This window comes from Curcuma longa, unplaced genomic scaffold, assembly GCF_044706935.1.
Source record: "Curcuma longa cultivar G26 ecotype Majalengka, Jawa Barat unplaced genomic scaffold, ITB_CL_G26_1.1 utg2798_np1212_758248_RagTag, whole genome shotgun sequence".
NCBI lineage: Eukaryota > Viridiplantae > Streptophyta > Magnoliopsida > Zingiberales > Zingiberaceae > Curcuma > Curcuma longa.
The window spans coordinates 24,212-44,228 of NW_027435600.1; the positions used below are offsets into that span (position 1 = coordinate 24,212).

At 42.9% G+C, this 20,017-nt stretch overlaps 2 protein-coding genes and 2 pseudogenes across 2 annotated transcripts; 2 read left to right on the forward strand and 2 right to left on the reverse strand.

The window, feature by feature from the left end:
• Window positions 1–1,064: 1,064 nt before the first annotated feature.
• On the reverse strand, window positions 1,065–2,294 carry LOC141820139 (putative protein phosphatase 2C 35; annotated as a pseudogene).
• A 3,984-nt stretch (window positions 2,295–6,278) lies between these two features.
• LOC141820219 (putative galacturonosyltransferase-like 4) lies at window positions 6,279–8,048 on the forward strand. Its single transcript, XM_074707506.1, has one exon. The coding sequence runs from the start codon at window positions 6,711–6,713 to the stop codon at window positions 7,761–7,763; it is 1,053 nt and encodes a 350-aa protein (XP_074563607.1). The 5' UTR covers window positions 6,279–6,710; the 3' UTR covers window positions 7,764–8,048.
• Window positions 8,049–9,017: 969 nt separating this feature from the next.
• On the forward strand, window positions 9,018–14,057 carry LOC141820137 (uncharacterized; annotated as a pseudogene).
• Window positions 14,058–16,054: 1,997 nt separating this feature from the next.
• LOC141820168 (RNA demethylase ALKBH10B-like) lies at window positions 16,055–20,017 on the reverse strand. Its single transcript, XM_074707441.1, has 7 exons — window positions 19,315–20,017; window positions 18,077–18,207; window positions 17,815–17,932; window positions 17,528–17,629; window positions 17,216–17,331; window positions 16,957–17,111; window positions 16,055–16,814 (listed from the first exon to the last, which is right to left on the reverse strand). The coding sequence occupies exons 1-7, from the start codon at window positions 19,883–19,885 to the stop codon at window positions 16,358–16,360; spliced, it is 1,650 nt and encodes a 549-aa protein (XP_074563542.1). The 5' UTR covers window positions 19,886–20,017; the 3' UTR covers window positions 16,055–16,357.

Here is a 20,017-nt window from a genome sequence, read left to right on the forward strand (position 1 = left end):
TGCATCTGAGTTTTTTTTGGATATAATTGAGTTAATTACAATGAAATAAATTTATTGAAATGAACAAAAATGAATTTTGACGAAGCTGAGATAATACCCTCCTTTTCATGGTTAATTATAATTTTTTAATTTATTTTTTTATAAATGATTATGAGATTGATTGTTAAAATCGTTAAGATTATATATTTCACTTTTTACTTGAGGGGAAAAGAAGATGCACCTGAATCATACAAGTTACAACCACACCAACATATTGGATTCAATGATCTGACAAGCCTGTCCACCTTCGCCGAGTCTTCCAAACAGGTTTGCTCTGTCACTGCTGCTCTGCGATTGTGATTGATGGAGTTCGACACGATTAATTTCACGAAAAAGTAAATCGAAATATTATAATTGAGAAAGGATTTTTTTTTATCGAGATTTGATCGTCCTTTATAACAATATTTCAATCATGCCCGGAGAGCGACTTTCGATATTAACCTATAACAAAAGTCAAACAGACATACTCTGGATTGATACAAAATCTATTTTAGCATTAAGTCTGACAAGGTTGATTTTCTATTTAAATGGCTATACGCGTGCTGTAACAAAAGGTGCACCTGAATTTCTGGGATATAATTGAGTTAATTACAATGGAACAAATTTATTGAAGTGACCAAGATCGAATTTTGACGAAGCTGAGATAATACCTTCCTTCTCATGATTAATTATAATTTTTTGATTTATTTTTTTATAAATGATTATGAGATTGATTGTTAAAATAATTAAGATTATATATTTCACTTTTTACTTAAGGGGAAAAGAAGATGCACCTGAATCACACAACCAACAACAATTGGATTCAATGATCTGACAAGCCTGTCCGCCTTCGCCGAGTCTTCCAAACAGGTTTGCTCTGTCACTGCTGCTCTGCGATTGTGATTGATGGAGTTCGACACGATTAATTTCACGAAAAAGTAAATCGAAATATTATAATTGAGAAAGGATTTTTTTTATTTTATCGATATTTAATCTTTGTCCTTTATAATAATATTTCAATCATGCCCGGTTATATCGATATTAAGCTACTGACTGGGAATGGATAAATCTTTGATCTGCACGACGATGATTGTTATATCATCGGTTCGAATGTCTTTCTCTAACCACAACTTGTACGATTCAGCAGCCACCGCTGAGCAAGCGTTCCTCGGATCCGCAAAAGTAGAAACCTGTAGGGACAAAGACAATTTCGTCTGAGACAAGGAAGATAGATTTGTGTAAAACTTGGAGGAGTGCACAAGGAATCCGCCATTACCATGTCAACTACAGCTTGATTGGAGAGGAATTCGAAAACCCCATCGCTGGCTATCACAAAGAACGCATGGTTCTCCGTGATGTTCACCACCTTCACCTCCGGCACGGCCACCACGCCGACACTCTCTGCTATTGAATCCCCCACGCTCCTGGTGAAGGCCGTCCCCGGATACATCCCTTCCTCCACCCACACCCTCGGCGGGTCGCCGCCCTCCTCGCCCCAGCACTCTACGTTCGGATCCTTCACGCCGTCTATTTGATCTAACGTCAACACCCGCGCGCCGCACTGCTTCACCCTCTCGCGCTCGTCCCGCCGGAACGGGGTGTGGTCGCTCGACAGTTCCTCTGCCACCACACGCCCATCTTTCCTGACTCCCGCCACCGCCCGGGAATCCCCCACGTTGGCCACGAACAGCTTGTCGCCACGCACCAGCACCGCGATCGCCGTCGTGCCGCTCATCCTGTCGTCGATCGCTCTCTCGTTGAGCGCGCGATTCGTGGCCGCGAAGGCCGAGTTAAAGGCTTGTATCGGGTTCTCCCGCAGGCGCGCATCGGCAGCGAGGATGTCCGCGAGCTTGTCGCGGACGAACTCGGAGCACTGCGCGCCGAACTGGCCGTGGCCGTCGAAGACGCCGAAGAGGTGGAGGTCAGGGTCGCCCTGCAGGCGTAGCTTCACGCAGAACCTGTCCTCGTTGGCGCGGTCCGGGAGGTCGGGGTAGTAGCCACGCTGCGTGAGGGTGGAGTGACGCAGGCGGTGGCCGGCGGAGGGGACGTCGGCTGCGCTGAGCGAGGCGCCGGTGAGGACGTGGAGAGGCAGCCACCGCGGAGCTGTGAGGGGGCGTCTTCGTTGGCCCGAAGGCGTCGTCGCCGGCCGTAGCGGTGCAGGAGGTGGAGGAGGCTTGACAGTGGCTGCAGCCGACGCAGCCAAGGCAGTCGAAACTGCAGTTAAAGCAGAAGCACTTCTTGAAGTCCCCAAAGCACTTCCCGTGAACACAACCCATTGAAACTCAAATCTTATCTTTACATTAAGAAGAAGACGAGAGTCTTCTCGTTGCAGAAAGCAGAGAGAAAGGAACAGAGGTAGTCGATATGAAAAGAATGAAGATTAGGAGGGCAATAGACCATGAAGGGAGGAAAGAATCAGTAAGGATCAAGTTACCGATCTAGTGGAAGCCGAAGAATGCGGGACAAGATAAGCCTATACAAAAGCATGTTTTAGGACGAAGGACAAACAGCACAAGGTTCCTGCTGCTCTGCTGCACAGAACAGAAGCAATGGGGGTTGGAGCTTTCAGATCGAAACTGACAACTGACGTCGATCGAATTGGGAAACAGAGACGTGAAAGACAAATATGATCAGTGATGGTGCAGGGAGTGAGCAATCTGTTCTTCACGGGTGCAGTGCTAGTGCGAGAAGGATCTGAACAGTCGCACAGTCCTTTAGGTCTTTTCCCTAAAGCCATTTGATCACGAGCAGCTGCAGTTGTTGCTGCTTTACGTTGAAGACGACTCATTTCCTTCGCTGTGAACGCCGATCGGAAAGAAACAACTTCCGATTTGATTTCATCGTGCGTATATTAAGCGCAAGATAACGCACGGGGTGAGAGGAGGAACAGCTCGTCAACTTAAAATACGCCAAGCAAACACTATCACACTAGAAAAAAGGAATTTAATATCAAACATTTTCTATAATTTCCTTTATCATTATTACCCTTGAGCCATCTTAATTTTGAAATGATGTGCTCAAATATCTTACTTTGATAAGTTGATTATGGCGGAGAAAAGACGTAGAAGAGAATAAGAGTTTAAATTTCGATGAAGTCGTGGTCAATTATAATTTTTTAATTTAACTTCTCACATATAGTCGTGAAAGCGACCGTGTAAAATTGATGGATGATGGATTTCACTTTTATAGAAAAGTTTTTTTCTCCATCTTGTCAAACATTGACACCTTTGCTATCTAGCTTTATTTGTTGATATGTAATAGATTTATATGTTCTCATAATTAAGTCTATTGTGTAGATTTACATTCACTTTAATAACATTTTGGTTTAATTTGTATTGGTTTATTGAGTCAAAGTATAAAACTTTTATTTTGATCTACTTAGTATAATCCTACAATAATTCTTTACTTTAGTTCAATAAGAACTTAGGATTTTACCATTTAGTTCTTGTTTTCATGATCCTTGTAATTTTTCTTTATTTTATTTTTAATTTAGCTTGTTAAGAATTTAAGGGTTTAATTTGAATTTGTTTTATATCCCTTGCTTACCTCTTTCCTTTATGAGGAGAGGATATTCCTCTCTATAGGAGTAAGGGTTGATTTTTTTTTATTTTTCAAATAATTATAAGTAATGAGTCTATGATAATTTCAAATGTAACTAAACACAAGATCCTATCAAGGGTTGTCTCTGTATTCAAGGAAGTCATGATTGATCGAACATTATATATAAGAGGAAGTCCAAATGAATTATGTGAATTGGATATTTGACATGAGGCAGAAAGTTCAAGCGAGTCATAGTTGACCAGACACTTAGTGATTGGAAGTCTAATAGAGAATTGACACAAAAAAAAAGTTTAAGTGGGTCACGGTTGATCGGACATTTGATGATTGAAAGTCCAACAGAGTGTCAACATGAGACGTGAAGTCCTGACAGATCAAGGTTAATCAAATGTTAGATAATGAGGAAATCCTGACAGATCAAGGTTGACTAGATGCTAGGTAATAAAAAGTCTCGACCGGTTAAAATTGACTAGATGTTGGACAAAGGAGGTCTTACTAAGTTAAGGTCAATTGGATATCAGACAAAATAAGAATTCAACTTAAAAGTTGAAATAGAAGTATTAGTCGATTGATAGTAATGCGGAAGCGATAGAGCAAACTTTCAAAGGTCATAACTTTTGACTCAGATATTAGAACAAACTAAGACGATCATTGATGCGAAATGAAGCTCATTCAGAGCTCTTTATTACTCGATATCAGTCGATTGATATCCATGATCATATTGATGTCAATTAGAAGTGAACATAAGCAAGTTGAATTTGATTACTTGATTGACTAATGACATCAGTCGACTAATGGTAGTTTACAATGACCCGGAGTAAGTCAAATTTAATTGCTTAATTTGATTGATGACATCAGTCAATTGATGAGTTGCATATTGATTGATGTCGAAAGTCGAACAGAAGCATATCAACTCAATTGTTTGATTTTGTTAGGTCCCCAAGGATGTCCGCATCTCCACAATGGTATGATATTATCCATTTTGGGCCTAAACTCTCATGACTTTATTCTTGGGCTCTCCCCAAAAGGCCTCATACCAATAGAGATATCTTTCATGCTTTTAAACTCATAATCTTTTCCATGTGTTTTAAATGTGGGACTATGTTTCCTCAAACAAAGGACCACAGACCCCCCTCAAACGGAGGCTTCTTTCATCCTTTTAAACCCATAATCTTTTCCATGTGTTTTAGATGTGGGACTATGCTTCCTTAAACAAAGGACCACAGGCCCTCCTCAAACGGAAAGCCTCCGTTTGATGTCCGAATCCTCAACCCACCAAGACTTCCTGTTCCTCAGTTCACCAGACCTAGTAGGACCCCCTGCCCAGCCGCAAAGCCTCCGTTTGCCCCTCGGTCCATCCGACCAGGACTACCAGTCCTTCAACCCATAATCTTTTCCATGTATCCACCCGACCCCTCAAACTGAAAGCCTACCCCCTCAAATGGAAAACCCCCTCGGTCCATCCGACCTATTAGGACTTCCTTTTAGCCGCAACCCATAATCTTTTTCATGGTGTCTGGTCCCCCTCAGACACAGGATCATCCACTTCCTTTGTTTAAGGTTCAACCCACATGATATCCACTTCCTTTGTTTAAGGTTCAACCACATGATTAGATCTAAATCATGACTCTTTCAGTGGTTAGTCCGGTGAAGAGTGGCCTCGCTCTGATACCATTTGTTAGGTCCCCAAGGATGTCTGCATCTCCACAATGGTATGATATTGTCCACTTTGGGCCTAAACCCTCATGACTTTGTTCTTGGGCTCTCCCTAAAAGGTCTCAGTCTCATACCTGGAGATATCTTTCATCCTTTTAAACTCATGATCTTTTTCATGTGTTTTAGATGTAGGAATATATTTGCACCCTTGCAATCCAACAGATTCGACTGATGGAATCAGTCGGCTGAAGAGTTGTATCAATTGATTGATGTTCAAATAATCAATAAAATCAGACAGATTTCAGAAGGTTCAGTAGTTGTTCAATGGGTCGGAGATCATATCAATCAATTGATGTGTTAGATTAGTTGACTTATAAACGGAAATCAATTCCAACTTAAAAACAAGGAGTTTTTTTATTACCAATTCTTGAGAGGTTAAAAGTCATTAATTAAGGGTGCTTCCTAAGTGACAAGTGAGCATCCAAAATAAATTTCTCAATTGTAAAATATTTTTATTTTCATTTTCATTTGTATTCCGTATTATTGAAATTTATTTTGTAAGAACTTGTTATAAAAGACTTCTCCGTCTCTAGAAGACATCCGAAAATAAGAAGGCTCTTATAACAAGTTATACGCCTCTAGAAGACATCCAAGATCCACTTCTACTCAATCAAATTCATAAATATTCAGTTTAATACTGTTCACATTGAGTTACTCCTTTTTCTTAGCAGATACGTTAAGTTGCCAAGTGACAAGGAAAAGAAAGAAAGAGAACAAGAAGAGTCATCCCACAAACATCATTCATTTTCTACCTATTCTGTTGATTTTCTTACGCTCGATATTAGAAATTTCAATTCGACGTGGTTCAGTTACGTTGCTGGATTCGAACCACCTGGTCGTTAATTAAGCACGGTAACACGGAGGCACGCGGAGCTGCGGAGACGACGCGTAATGGAGCTCCGCGTTACCCTTTTTTGACCGCCCTTTATTTATCTCTCTCATTTACACACACTGCAATAACCATGCAATGACTCCCATTTCCCCTCTCCTCCTTTCCCTTGCCGTTTCCGTGCTTCCTCCTCCCTCCTTTCTTCGCTCCTTCGCTCGCCGCTTTCTTCATGTTTTTTTTCTTTTTCTTTTCCCCGCCGAGTCCTTGGACTAGTCCTGTTTCTTTCTGACTTCTCCACGCGCGTTCCGTTCCGTTACGCCGCCAAAAATAGCCGTCGCACACGCGCGCGTTTCCTTAATTCCTCTCTCTGAATTATCTCCCTTTCTTGGCGCGTCGTCCATGGCCGCAAAGCTCAAAATATATCCCCCGCGCTTCGCTCCCTCCCTCCCGTTCATTGCCATCGGCTCTCCTACCCTGCAGCTCATCCTCCGCCACCCGCCTTTAACATATCCTCCCCCCGTGGATTCTCCTCCTCCTCCTCCTTTACCTCCTCCTAATCTGACTTAGCTTTCCTTCATCGCGCGGCAGGATGACCACCTCCTCCATCCGCCGCGGCGTAATTATTGTACTCTCCTCCCTCCTCCTCCTCCTCCTCCCCTCCGCCTCCTCCTCCTTCCGCGTCGACGTCATCCGCCGCCCCACCCCTACCCCCTCCTCCGCCACCCCTGCCTTCCGGGAGGCCCCTGCCTTCCGCAATGGAGACGACTGCCCCGAATCGCTCCGCGTCGATGTCGCCATGACCCTCGATGCCAACTACCTCCGCGGCACCATGGCGGCTGTCCTCTCCATGCTCCAGCACACCTCCTGCCCGGAGAGCGTCACCTTCCACTTCCTCGCCGCCCGCCCAGAGCTCGACGTCCTCGCCGCCATACGCGCCGCCTTCCCCTACCTCGACTTCCGCGTCTACCGCTTCGACTCCGCCCGCGTGCGAGGTCGCATTTCCCGTTCCATTCGCAACGCTCTCGACCAGCCCCTCAACTACGCCCGTATCTACCTCGCCCACATCCTCCCCGCCGACGTCCGCCGCGTCATCTACCTCGACTCCGACGTCATCGTCGTCGACGACATCCGCCGCCTGTGGCAGGTCGACCTCGAGGGCCGCGTCGTGGCCGCGCCGGAGTACTGCCACGCCAACTTCACCAAGTACTTCACCGACGCCTTCTGGGCCGACCAAGAACTCGCCGGCACGTTCCGTGGCCGCCACCCATGCTACTTCAACACCGGCGTGATGGTGATGGACGTGGAGCTGTGGCGAGCAGGGGGATACACCAAGATGGTAGAGCAGTGGATGGCCGTGCAGAAACAGAGGAGGATCTACCAGTTGGGTTCGCTGCCCCCCTTCCTGCTGGTCTTGGCGGGAAAGATCAAGGCGGTGGACCACCGGTGGAACCAGCACGGCCTCGGCGGAGACAACCTGGAGGGCAAGTGCCGGAGCCTCCACCCGGGTCCCATCAGCCTTCTCCATTGGAGCGGAAAGGGGAAGCCATGGCTGAGATTGGACTCCCGGAAACCCTGCGCCGTCGACTACCTTTGGGCTCCTTACGATCTCTACAGGTCCTCGTCGCCGGCCCTGGAAGGCTAGCTAAGTAGATTGCATGGGGGGACGAAGACCGATCGAGCCGGAGAGAGGGAGAGCATTGGCTTGCAAATTAATTTTAACTAGGAGAGTTATATAAAATATTGGGGTGTCAAATGTGAATATACCGATTTGGCAATGACCCACAAGAACAAAAAAAAACAAAGGTCGGGAGCAGTGATTGCAATATTATTATCCAATTATGAAATTTTAGCTGCTTTAGCTTGAATAGGGGAAGAGAAAATTATTTAATTATTTTTTAAATTTAAATTTGGTTGTGTTTGCAGTTTACTTCGACTTTCAATTCAATTGAGACATAGTAGAACAACAAACTATAAATCAACCTTAAATTTTTTTTTATCTATGCCAAGTAATCATGGTTAAGTTTTTATATACAAAAAATAACTGCAAAAATCAGATTTTTTTTTTAAAAAAAATCAATCCATGTAATTGGTCAAACCCTAAACTCATCGGTCCCTTCACTTAACGGCTCCCCGGGGTAAATTAAGGGGGCGCTTGGTGTAAATTTGATAATGGGAATGGTAATGAATTTCATTGAGGGGTTAATGGCAATGGGAATGATTACCAAATTTTTGATGCTTGGTATAGATAGTGGAATGGGTATTATTCCCATTAATGTTGTTTGGTTTGCACCGTCTTCTCGCTTGTGACGGCCGAAGGGAGGCGGAGGCGGAGCGCGATCGCGTGCGAGGCAGCAGGGGATGATGATCGCGTGCGACGACCGAAGGGACGCGGCGGCGGAGCGCGCGGCAGAGGAGGGCGATCGCGTGCGAGGCAACAGGGAGGGCGATCGCGGCGCAACACGAACGCGGCGGAGCGCGCAGCAGGGAGGGCAATCACGGCGAAGTGCGCAGCAGGGAGAGCGATCCGAGGCGCAGCAGAGAGGGCGATCGCACGGACCGCGGGTGGGGAAGAAGAATCGCGGCAGGGAGGCGATCGCGAGGAAGGGGGAAGAATCGCGGCGGATGGGGAAGAAGAAAGGTCGCGGGATACTGTCGTCCACGAGAAAAAAAAAGTGTAGCGCGTGGAAATGGGTTTTGGCGATAACCGGGGGAGGAGTAAGGTATGAAAATAAGGATATCATATCCTTATTTGGATATCCATTCCTGTCTACCAAGCATTAAGAATGGGAATGAAATAGATTTCATTCCCATTCCCATTCCCTTCTCCTAAACCCGCGTACCAAGCGGCTCCTAAGGTCATCACTCTACAGAACGAATCGACGGACCTTCGCGGTATTCTCCCCGGGTTGCGTCGTCCCTCTCGACTCGCGCCCTAACCCTAACGCGAAGAGTTCCCTGCCTCCGCCATGGATTTCTTCAGATCGGTTTTCTCTGCGGATGCCGACCTATCGACGTCGCAAACGTCGCCTCGTGTCGATCCCGATCGCGACCACAACGAGCGAGGAGGCGAGGATGCATTTGGCGGCGAAAGCCGTAGTCCTATTTCTCCGGAAATCGATGTTGAGGACGGAGGCGGAGGCTTCGGAGGCTGGATATTCGGAGGACTAATCGAGACATTTGCATCGAAGTCTGAGTCCGTCATCCAGACATACCGCCGCGACCTGGCCGAATTCAGCTCCGGCCTTAAGGAGGAGACTTCGGCGTTCCGGGAGATTGCTGCGCGCGCTGTCCGTGATCTTCCTGGGTCACTCGAGGCTGGTGCCTCCATGGTCCAGGAGTCCCTGGAGTCTGTCGGGGAGGCCATCGACGATTTGGGCGGTTCAGTGTGGCGAGGGACTGCTGGAATCATTTCCCAGAGCAAGGAAGTGATCCTATCGCTGGAGGCTGGTGCTGATTCAGGAAATGAAGCGTCCAGTGAACCGAGGTTGCCGGCCAGTTCCGCTGCCTCTTCTAGGATTTACAGTCGGTACGAGATGCTGTTGCTTGCGATACAGTCGGATATGAGTACCTTCTCCGTAGACCCAGAGGACACCGATGACTTCAGCAAGTGGATATCGGAATTTGATTTAGCATCGAAGAAGAGGAGATGGAAAATCTTTGCAATGAGAATGACACTTTGGATGGGTTCCTAAACAAGCTGGTGCCTGGTGTTGTGGATTACGATACATTCTGGCGCCGGTACTTTTACAAGGTGCATAAGCTGAAGCAGGCTGAAGATGCAAGAGCAAAGCTCGTGAAGAGGGTGATTTCGAGAGAGGCCGAGGAGGATTTGAGCTGGGACGTTGATGATGAGGACGAGGAGAAGATGGATGAAAAACTCAAAAAGGAGGAAAATCCAGACAAAATTGGTGATGTTAATGTGTTTGGAAAACCAGAAGAGGAGAAAGATAGTGATGTGCAGTTAATAGTGGATACTTCAACAGAGCAAAAATCTTCAGTTATATCTGAAGATAGGACTTTGAAGGGTTCGGATGTGAAGGTTAATGAGAAAGAGATATCAACATCTGACAATGCTGAAGACAGTAAATTGATAGTTGATTCTTTGACCTCCAAGTTGGATGGAACTGTGCTGACTGAAGGAAAGACAGATTCTGCAGAGTCATCCAAGGACAGTGAATTTTCAATTATTTCAAGCCAGAATTCTCTACCAGAGGAAGATGATCTTGGGTGGGATGAGATTGAGGATCTACCAGAGGATGAAGAGAAGAGACCCGGTGGCTCCAATGCGACTCTTCTCAAGGTGAATCTGCACAAGAGGCCTGGTGCTGCTGAGGAGGATGAGGATCTGAGTTGGGATATTGAGGACGATGATGAACCCATCAAGCCTTGATTTGTGGGTATAGATATGTCTTCTTTGATTGTTTTGCATCTGTCTTATCCAATAAAATTACTTCTTTCATTCTGTGAATAAAATGTGAATAATTGCATATATGCTTGCTACTTAATTGCAAACTAAGTTGGTGTTTCCTCATTGAACATGGAATAGATGTACTATATCTTTATTTGGAATGTTAATGTTTGCTAATTTTTATAGAAAGCACTGTTTTATATATGAAATTTGTTTTATCTTCATTACTGTTAACAAGAACAAATGCTAATTGACTTGATAGGATACAGACTTCTCATTACCATATAACATGTTTGCTGAATGAGATACATATCTTGAACTAACATCTGGCGGTGCAAAGGATCTCTGTGATTAATTTGCTGCAAAATTATATGGAATTTTGAGGCATTAGTGTATCTATCGATCTAAGCTGAGTGATCTTAGCTTAAACATTTCAACTTTAAAAAAATGCCACGAGTTAGCTTCTTTTACCTGCCTATGAATCTAACTTCATTGCTGAAATAAGCAATATGGAAATCTTGTTTTGTAATTTTGTGTAAGCATACCTTTGGTAAGATCCTTGATCCAGTTGTTAGGTTGTATATGTTTACATTCTACTATGGTATGACAACATCTTGGTGTAAAAATCTGAGATGAAATTTGCGAAACACCTCTGAAGCTGTTTATTTTTCCTAATAATAGAAGTTCTCTGGTGAATATTTTAATTGTTTGCATGTACCTTCTAACTCTCTAAGTTTGGTTTTTTTAAAAAAACCCGTAGGTTATATCACATGCAATTGTTGTTACTTCCAATCAACTTATGTGTTAAATGTCAAGCACAATTCAATGGTGAAAAGCACTGAGATCTAGTGAAAGGACTGCATAGATTTTTTTTAATGTTCCAATTTATAGGGCTCAGAAAATCGTAAATGAGATTCATTTCCAGGGAGTTAAATTTGGATATTATCCAGCAAGATTTATCTATGTTATTCAATGCACAAGTTTCTTCTGTGGATTTTAGTCCTCTTACTTGAATGTTTATATATTCAATTTTTGCAGACATTCTCCTTCACATTTCTAGTCCTCGCACATGCTACGGTATTCTGATATCCACAAGGTAAGTCTTAAGTATTATTTGTGAATAAAGTTATTCTATATATTAAAACTGTTTTTTGGTTGGTCCCAATGTGACACATGGTGGAACAATTGGGCGCTGGGTGGCTTGAGTTTGAGAATTTTTTCCTACTCACTATAGTTCTATTCCTAAAGGACCTGCGCTTTGCTTTATCAAAATAAAAATAAAAATACAGTTTTAGGCCTTGTTTGACAATTGAAAATTTTCTATTTTTATTTTTGTAGTTTTTAGAAAATAAAATAAAATCATTAATGATGAAGAAGCAAAATATCACATCATTTACCTCTGATAAATTTAAATGCATTCAAAATACCAATTCTAAGAATTTAATTTATTTTTTTAATTTTATTTTTTTTAATGAGAAAAAATTTAAATTTTGTTTTAAAAATAGACAAGGTCTTGACAGTCCTTGACTAAGAACCATATAGCCTTGTTTAGTGGCAAACTATACTTAGGTTGGAGAGGTAAAGGAAGAGATACCAACTCTGCCTTTAACAACTTCACTTTTGAATTCTGCCACTTCGAGACTGATAGCACACACACACCAGCTTCTTCGATTTGGTTTGACAGGCCAAAGTAATGGTATAGTTAGAGGTGTTTGGAGCAGGCCTGGCTTTGGCTTGTGCTAAGCCAATTTGGAGGTCGGGCATAGCTCAAATTGGTCGAGGTTTGTCCTAGCATTGAACTCGAATTTGGCTAGAGTCAAGCTAGGTTCAGCAATAAATGTTTAATTTAACAACTAACTTAATTTTTTTATATAAAAAGGTGGGCTAGACTTGGCACACGGGCATGTTGAGTCTGATCAAGAGCCGGCATGTACCCGCAGGTTGTGACCCCTGTGGCTGGCATGGATCTTCACTTGGGTCCATGCTAGTGGGAAACTGACAAAAGACGAACTGCTCGTCTCCACAATCAAATTGGCACCACATAGATTGCCATGGATGTCAACAATGCATTGGCACCATGTTTGGCACCAACTTTGCACTTGCCAGCATCAACAACTGAACAAGGTGGTAGAGTTTCAAGGAGCCCACTGACCTCACCATGTTGCATGCCGTTGCAAGCTGAACCCCGAGAGTGAGCTCCAGTCTTGCCTGATGAATGTGAGCTACTCCTTGGCCATGTTGCAAGCTCTACTTGTTGGCGATGATGACCTTATCATGCACATTGCTACTCTGTTGATTGACTTCTGGCACAATATGACCCATGTTCAACCTGTCAAGCAGCAGTACATACACTTTGTTCTGAGAAGCAACACCCAGCTCAACTTTGCCTCCGCGATGGTTGGCCTTGGTGGCAGATTTCTATCAAAGGGCGATGTTGGATTCATCTGATGAGCTGTCTGGCAATATGCCCACAAGAAGAATGATTCTGGAGCAACAACTGGCGTGTAAAGGGGTTGAGTGAGCCATAGTGGAGCCAAATGAGATCTGCTACAACTCGCTGGAGTTCGGAAGCGGTTGGTTCAATAACTATTGCCAAAGGGAAATTTATTTACTTTCTCTCCATCTAATAATATGGTACATGCTGACATGGGTCTAGCTTGTGTTTGGTGCTCGGAAGAATTAACATGTTGGTTTTCGCTGCATCTTTCAGTGAACTACCTTTATATTGGGTCAATCATCCTTATTCTCTTTGCTGCTTCTCTTGATCTTTAGTTTGTTGATACAGTATTATTGAAGTTTTTCTTTCACTGGTTGCTGGTGCACATTTGGCAATAGACTTATGGGGAAGCAAGTAATTCTGCAGATTCTGGAGGAAGCAGAAGATTTTCAGGTTCTTCCTTGTTCTGGTAATTTTCCTTTTCCAAAAATTGGCATCATGAAAATTTCTGCAAATTTTAATGTAGTTTTATAGGATTTGACATATTTAAGATTGATAATCCAGTCCATATCATCCATTTTATTTATTTTCCACATCACTAGAGTGGTAGATAACAAGCGATGTTCTTGATGCCTGATGGATTGTTTGGTAAGTTTGAGAAGATTTAACTGGAAAGTGTAATTCACTGCGCTTATTGTCTGTAATATTTCTAAGTGAGCTTGAATTTTGTTTCAGAATGTTGGAAATGCAATTTTAACAGGTTCTATTTTGCTTGACCACACCATATGACACTCTATTTAATAGGTTCGATTTTGTTGCATGTTAAGTTGCCAGATTTATCTGAGAATGTTGTTTCAACTTCACAAGGCACTGTTTTTTCAAGTTGGATGTTTATGTTTCAGTTAGCTTGCTTGTTCCCTCTTCACACATGTGAATAACTTGATAAATATTGATTTAATTAAAAATTTAATGATGTTTTAGGGCTTAAAACTTTATTATTCGCTCAGAGTTGAGAATTTTGGAGTCAATTATATGCCTGAGACTTCCATTCACTGAAGGTTGGTGTTATTCTAATTGATTTTTAGTGTAGATACCGAACAAGTCACAGATGCCCAGTTCCCAAGGATGCGAACAAAAGGGTTTTAAAATTTTTGCTTCATGGATTATAGTTTTTTATGAATTGTTTTAGTAATAAGAGTTTTCCTTGGCGAAATTTCTGCTGTAAGAACTTGTATGTGGATTAATGTGTGTTTGAGAGATGATGTTAAAGACAATTAATTGATGTTCAAGATTTACCACATGTTCATAAGTTTTTTTAACTTTGTAAGGAGAAAAACTAAGAACAGTGGAAACTCAAATCAAACTAAAGGGGAATATATAAAATTTATTGTTCGGTGATTGTATATATGAATTATCTACAATGATATATTTGTATGGTTTGAAACTTTGATACTATTTGTCTTAAATCTTCAATTGCAAATAAAAAATCAATAATTTTGTAAGATTATTTGTATGAAATTTTTCTTAATATCACTTTTGAAGCACGAAACAGATGTGAAGGGTAACGGCTGCGATAACAAAACTTCAAAGTTATAAGAGGCTGGATTATTGTTATTTCGTAATTTGTCACATCAAAGTCATTGGTTGAAAATGTAAATGATGATTTTGTGTTCACTACTCAGTTGTTAGGCATTATTTGTTTATTGAAAAATAATTTATTTATGAAAAATATTTTATTTTTTATTATTTAGATGCAATATTAAAATCCATAGAAAAATATTTTTTATATGTATTTGATGCATAAATAGAAAAATAATTTTTTCAGGTTGAGTTAAGTCGGCAGTTGATCAAGCCAAACACCCCCTACAACTCTCTCTTGGCATGATTGGACCTTTTGGTAAAGTTGATTCACTAGCATGATCTAGCCGATTGATTCAATTGAGTTCCCTAGATCTATTGGTGACTTAGATAGATTGAGCTGATGGACCTGTTTGATCTGTTTGATCAGTCAAGTTTGATCAAGTTGATTCTTTTGATCAATTTGCCTAGATTGACCAACTTGCTTGCATCATTTGGATTGCTTGCCCTTATTAGATCCCTTGGCTAGGTTGAATCAAGTAGATTAATTGTTCTAGCCTTGACCATCTCAACCAGATCATTCAGCCTTGACCACTTGCTTGCTTCAATTGCTTAATGGCCTAACCAAATCACTTGATTTGCTTAGGTTGATTGACCATCCAATTTGATTAGATTACCTAATTCGACTGGATCAATCGACCCACATGGTTTGTTTGACCCACTCGACTTGTTTAGCCTTCCTTGACCAATCTCCGCGCTTGAACTGATCCACTTTGACAGATTGTACAGATAAACTCGCTTACCCTAGTTTTTGCTTGCCTTGCGTAGCTTGCTGATTGGTTTGTTATTAATCTGGATTCATCGACATGTTTAAATAAGACGAAATGTAGAAAATGAAAATGGAAAAATGATATCTATTATATAATCTCATGATAAATATGCACAAGGAAGATTGAAAAAGATTCGATTAGTAATAATAAAAAATAACATGAAGTCCATTTAGTGAAAGAAATATTTAGTTGTATATATTTTTAATTAATCATTTTTTGTTCGATTGTTAGTTGTTAGCAGTCCTTTCTTGCATAAATTTCATCGCACGCGCCGTGAATGCACAGTGGCTGCGTAATAGAGAGAATCTCTTCCTATATATATTCACAATTTGAAACAATGCAATTCAATATAAATTAATATCATAGTTAGACTCATAATGCAGGATTAAAAACTCAACACACTATCTTTTTAGAACATCTTTTTCATCCACCACTTTTTCATTCATTTTTTTCCAACAATATATAGGTGTTAGTTGATTAGTAGAAAAGATGGATCAAAATCCCTCTTGAGCCACTGAAAATTGAAACGAATGAGCATCCGTCCTCGAGTTCCCATTCACTTTTTGGAACAGGGGAAAAAACATAATAGGGTTCATGGCATGTGCCTGGAGATCTGGTTTTGAGTTAGGGTGTTCGAACAATTAGAAGAATACCAAATGACAAAGAAATGCAAACTTGAATTCGACCTAGGAAGAAATATGAGACCAGGAATCTATCTACCTTGGAAATGCATATTACATATCCATGAGGAGAGATTTAAGCACCCTGCCATTGCTATTCTAACATCAGAAAAAGAAATTCCTTGACATGAAATCCCTCTTCACCATTTCGACACAACCATAAATACATCCACTTCCTTACGAGACATGACTAACAAAGAAAATCCATCCCAAAGTTGCAATTGCCATCTCTATGATTCTTAAAAAAAAGACATGATGGCCAAAGCTAATCCACGCTTTTCGGTTTGAGTCTGCCGGAAGAATCTATCCTTGTGCTTCTAGTGGAGATGGCAAGGATAGCAGCCTCCTCTTCTGAATGCGTGGAGGGAGATGCTTGGTGTACTTCTTTGGGCCAATTGCCCATGGCAAGAAGACACCCGTTCCGTTGCGTGCAACCTTCTTAATGGGGTTCATGACAACTGCTCTAGGTGGTGGTGCCAGCATGACAACAGGGGTGCGGAGAGTCAAACCCCATGTAGATGGGATCATGGGATGAGACCCATAGGCAATGATTCCGCCATTAGGCACCTTTTGCGGAGAAGTCGGGTTTCCAGATTGCCACAAGGTCATTGCTTTGTTGGACTGGATGGCAGTAGGTGAATCTGCATGAAGTGTGGAAGTTCTGACTTTCACAAATGTTATGGTCATCCTCTTACTTGGTGATGCACACACAACATGCCTTGCCATGTCAGCACTATTCCCGCGCATAACTAGCAGCGACCTGCAGAATTTTATGCAGGATTATTATGTGAGAATTTCATAATTGAATTGTCTAACAAACTAATGCAGCAGGTATTATATTGAGTTCCTCGCAGTGTCTAACAATACAATTTTCAAAATGGAATTCAAGTCTGTTTGCATACCCTTCCTTAACTGGAAGGGTCAGAGATCCCTTATACTTTCCCTCATGATCGCTGATCAGAGACCGCCCAAATGCCATTGTAGTTTCAGAGAGGAGAAGCGTCGAAATGGGATTTTCCAGATGTGGAGGTTTGTAGTAGGGTTGTGAATGCTCATCCTGTAGAAAAACAAAATAAAGTTGGAGAGGCACATGAGGAAACTTGGACTTCAAACTTTAGAGATATAAGCATAATTCCAATTAACTCTATAAAAAAGTGTTACCTCATCAAAGAAGTTGATAATGCAGCTGTTGGGCTTCTTACTTTCTGGTACTAAGCGCCACTGAACCAAGTGATCAATTACGGTCTGCAAAGCAGGGGGGATCGATTCTATATTGCCTACATAAAAAAAAACACTTAGTCCATCAGTTAGGGATTGTTTTTTCTTTTTTCCTTTTCTTGTGAACATCATCATTAGTTAATTCTGGGATTGTTGAATGACCATAGTAGCAAGTTTTCATACTGCTCAAATTTTGATGCCAAATTAATTGAAATTAACAGAATTTGGAACAATTCTCAGAATTGTAATCTTTACTTGCTCCCTCTTCAGTAGCTGATTGGAATAATGGCACACCAAGTTGAATGATCTCCCTCTTGTTCCCCTTTATTTCCTTGTTAAAGAAAATAAAAGTTTCTCCTGAAAACATATGCACAAATGCAGTTATTCCACAGTTGTTAGCTCCTGATCAACTAAAGTAGAGAATGCCTCTAAAAATGATGGCATTATCAAGTATTTGAATTGATTAATGAAAAGCAATCTCATTAATAAGAAATGCAGTGATTTGATACTAGAAAGCAATAGAAGATAGAGCAGAATTTTACCAGGTAGTTCTCCTCTGCGTCCTGCCAGACGAAGCTCATTGATGTATTCAACAAGGCTTGGTAGCTCTGACTCTGAGAAAATGTTCTCATACAGCTTCAGACCTTTTACAACATTGACCTGACACAGTCACAATAATCAATATACTTGATCATACGGGAAGCTCGCTAATTTTATATGAATGCAAAACTTCTACTTCCTACAGCATCTTATATTGCATCTCTATACAGAAATTGTGTCCAATGATGTTAAGATAGAACTCGCCATATGCCCTTTCACTGATTCCTTCGCCACAAAACCCTTGGAGATCTTGATCCTCTCTGGGCGCACCAAGCAATCTCCACGGTCAGTACAAACGTTGACCTCCTCCACCGAACCTAGCTCCTCTCGCGATCCTAGCACGTGCAATTATAATATACAGTTAATGCCTGAATCAACAACTCAGAAGGATTTTGAAATTTCAACATGAGATTCATTTATGATCCAGGACTTCAACCACAGCAAAAAAAAGGCATGCCGTAGAAAACTTGAAATTGGTAGTTCAAACCTTCCAGATGTCCTAAATGCTTGCAAAAAGGAATTTTCCTTGCAGTCGCAGAATGGTCAATTACTAGTATTTAGGCGGCGGACATTTCCATCTTGGATTCCGTAGAGTTGTTGAACTCCACGCTACGATGCCACCTTTTCCGTCTCCTTGTGCTCCCTCAGCTCCAATAGAACTCCTTTCCGGTCCTGTGATTAAGACCACCGCAACGAGATGGGCTCCGCCTCCACGGACGCCACAAAAAGCCACCACTGGTGGGGCCCGGCGGTCTCCCGGCATGTGGGCGCGCCGCTACGCCGGATCCCTAACAACGGCGCGGCGTGGTGCCTGGGCCAGCACCACCAAACCCCCTTCCGCCCGGAAGGGGAGACTGGTTGACCACCAAACGGACTGCGGCACATGTACCCCTCACCCACCTCCCACTCGGCTGGTTTAGATCGTCCGATCGTTAATTACGGATCGAAACCCTCGTGGTTCGCGTCACACGAGAACGAATTGCCACGTGACGCCAAGGGAGCCGTGTAAAGCGAGCGCAGCGATCTCCCTTTTGGTTCATCCCCAATGCGATGCGCAGCTTCTCCACGGCTTCCGAGCTGATTGACTTCCTCTTCCGATCTGTAGTGCAGGTGCATAGTTTATTCTCGACTACCTAAAATGTCGAAGGAAAATCAACGATTCCCCATGTCTGTGGACGCTTTTCACTTAAAGGGGCTAACTCGATCCGGCCGCCGGGAGGCCGCGGCGGCCATAGAATCGACTGCTGAATGCTCAGAGGGAGAAGAGAAGCTCTGTCAGGGCCATCCTATCGAAGTGGAATTTCGTTCAAAGCTAACTTATGTTGGGGAAGAGATCTAGAGATTGAAAAAGTAGTGCCCGTGGGGAAAAAAGTGTTGAAATTTTTAGAGAATGATTGAAATGGCATCCGTTGATTAATTGATTTGATAAATTAATTAGTTACCTTTGTCAGCGTCGCCATCTTCAACTCCCTTGTGATCCGAAGCATCTCCTCCAGAATAAACCTCCGTCGCCGCCACCGCTTGCTCCTCGATCCCCGCAACTTCAATGCTACCGTGGGCTGCTTCATCCGAAGGTATTTCCGCCGCCGCCGCATCCTTTACGCCGATCTCAACGCCCTCTGCCACCGCTTCCTCCTCCGCGGCAATTTCCTCCTTCGTGGGAGGGATGTCGATCGCCTTAGGCTTCTCCTCCGGCCGAAACACTGCATGGAACTTATCCTTCGCCGGCGATCGATTGGCCGCCACCGAATGAAGCTCGGCGGAGATGTCGGCGATGGAGAAAAATTTCTGCATATGGAGCACCGGGATCCAGTTGAGACGCCGACGGTGTACGGCGGCGAAAGCCGACTCGTACTCCTCGGCACCCCCTATCTGCGCCAGGTGACTGCAAAGCGCGTCGATGATCGCATTCGCGGCCGCGAACTCGCTCCGGAACCACGCGATCATCGCGTCCCTCGCGTACAGCTCCGGTACCGCCGCCGAGGTACCAGCCCCTGCCACCACCGTCGCCATCACTCCAGAGATCGCTCAATGGCCGCTCTTCCTACGAATCCCGGTGAGAGCGAGCGAGAGAGATTGAGAACAGAAATATAAAAGAAAAAAGGATTTGCAAAATTCACAGTAATTCGCTGAGAGTGCAGACAA

Coding starts and splice junctions, on each gene's coding strand:
- LOC141820219 (XM_074707506.1), top strand. CDS start 6,711: ATGACCACCTCCTCCATCCGCCGCGGCGTAATTATTGTACTCTCCTCC.
- LOC141820168 (XM_074707441.1), bottom strand. CDS start 19,885: ATGGCGACGGTGGTGGCAGGGGCTGGTACCTCGGCGGCGGTACCGGAG. Junction 17,933..18,076: donor AATCAGTGAAAGGGCATATG/GCGAGTTCTATC, acceptor TGACTGTGTCAG/GTCAATGTTGTAAAAGGTCT. Junction 16,815..16,956: donor ACCCTTCCAGTTAAGGAAGG/GTATGCAAACAG, acceptor AAAATTCTGCAG/GTCGCTGCTAGTTATGCGCG.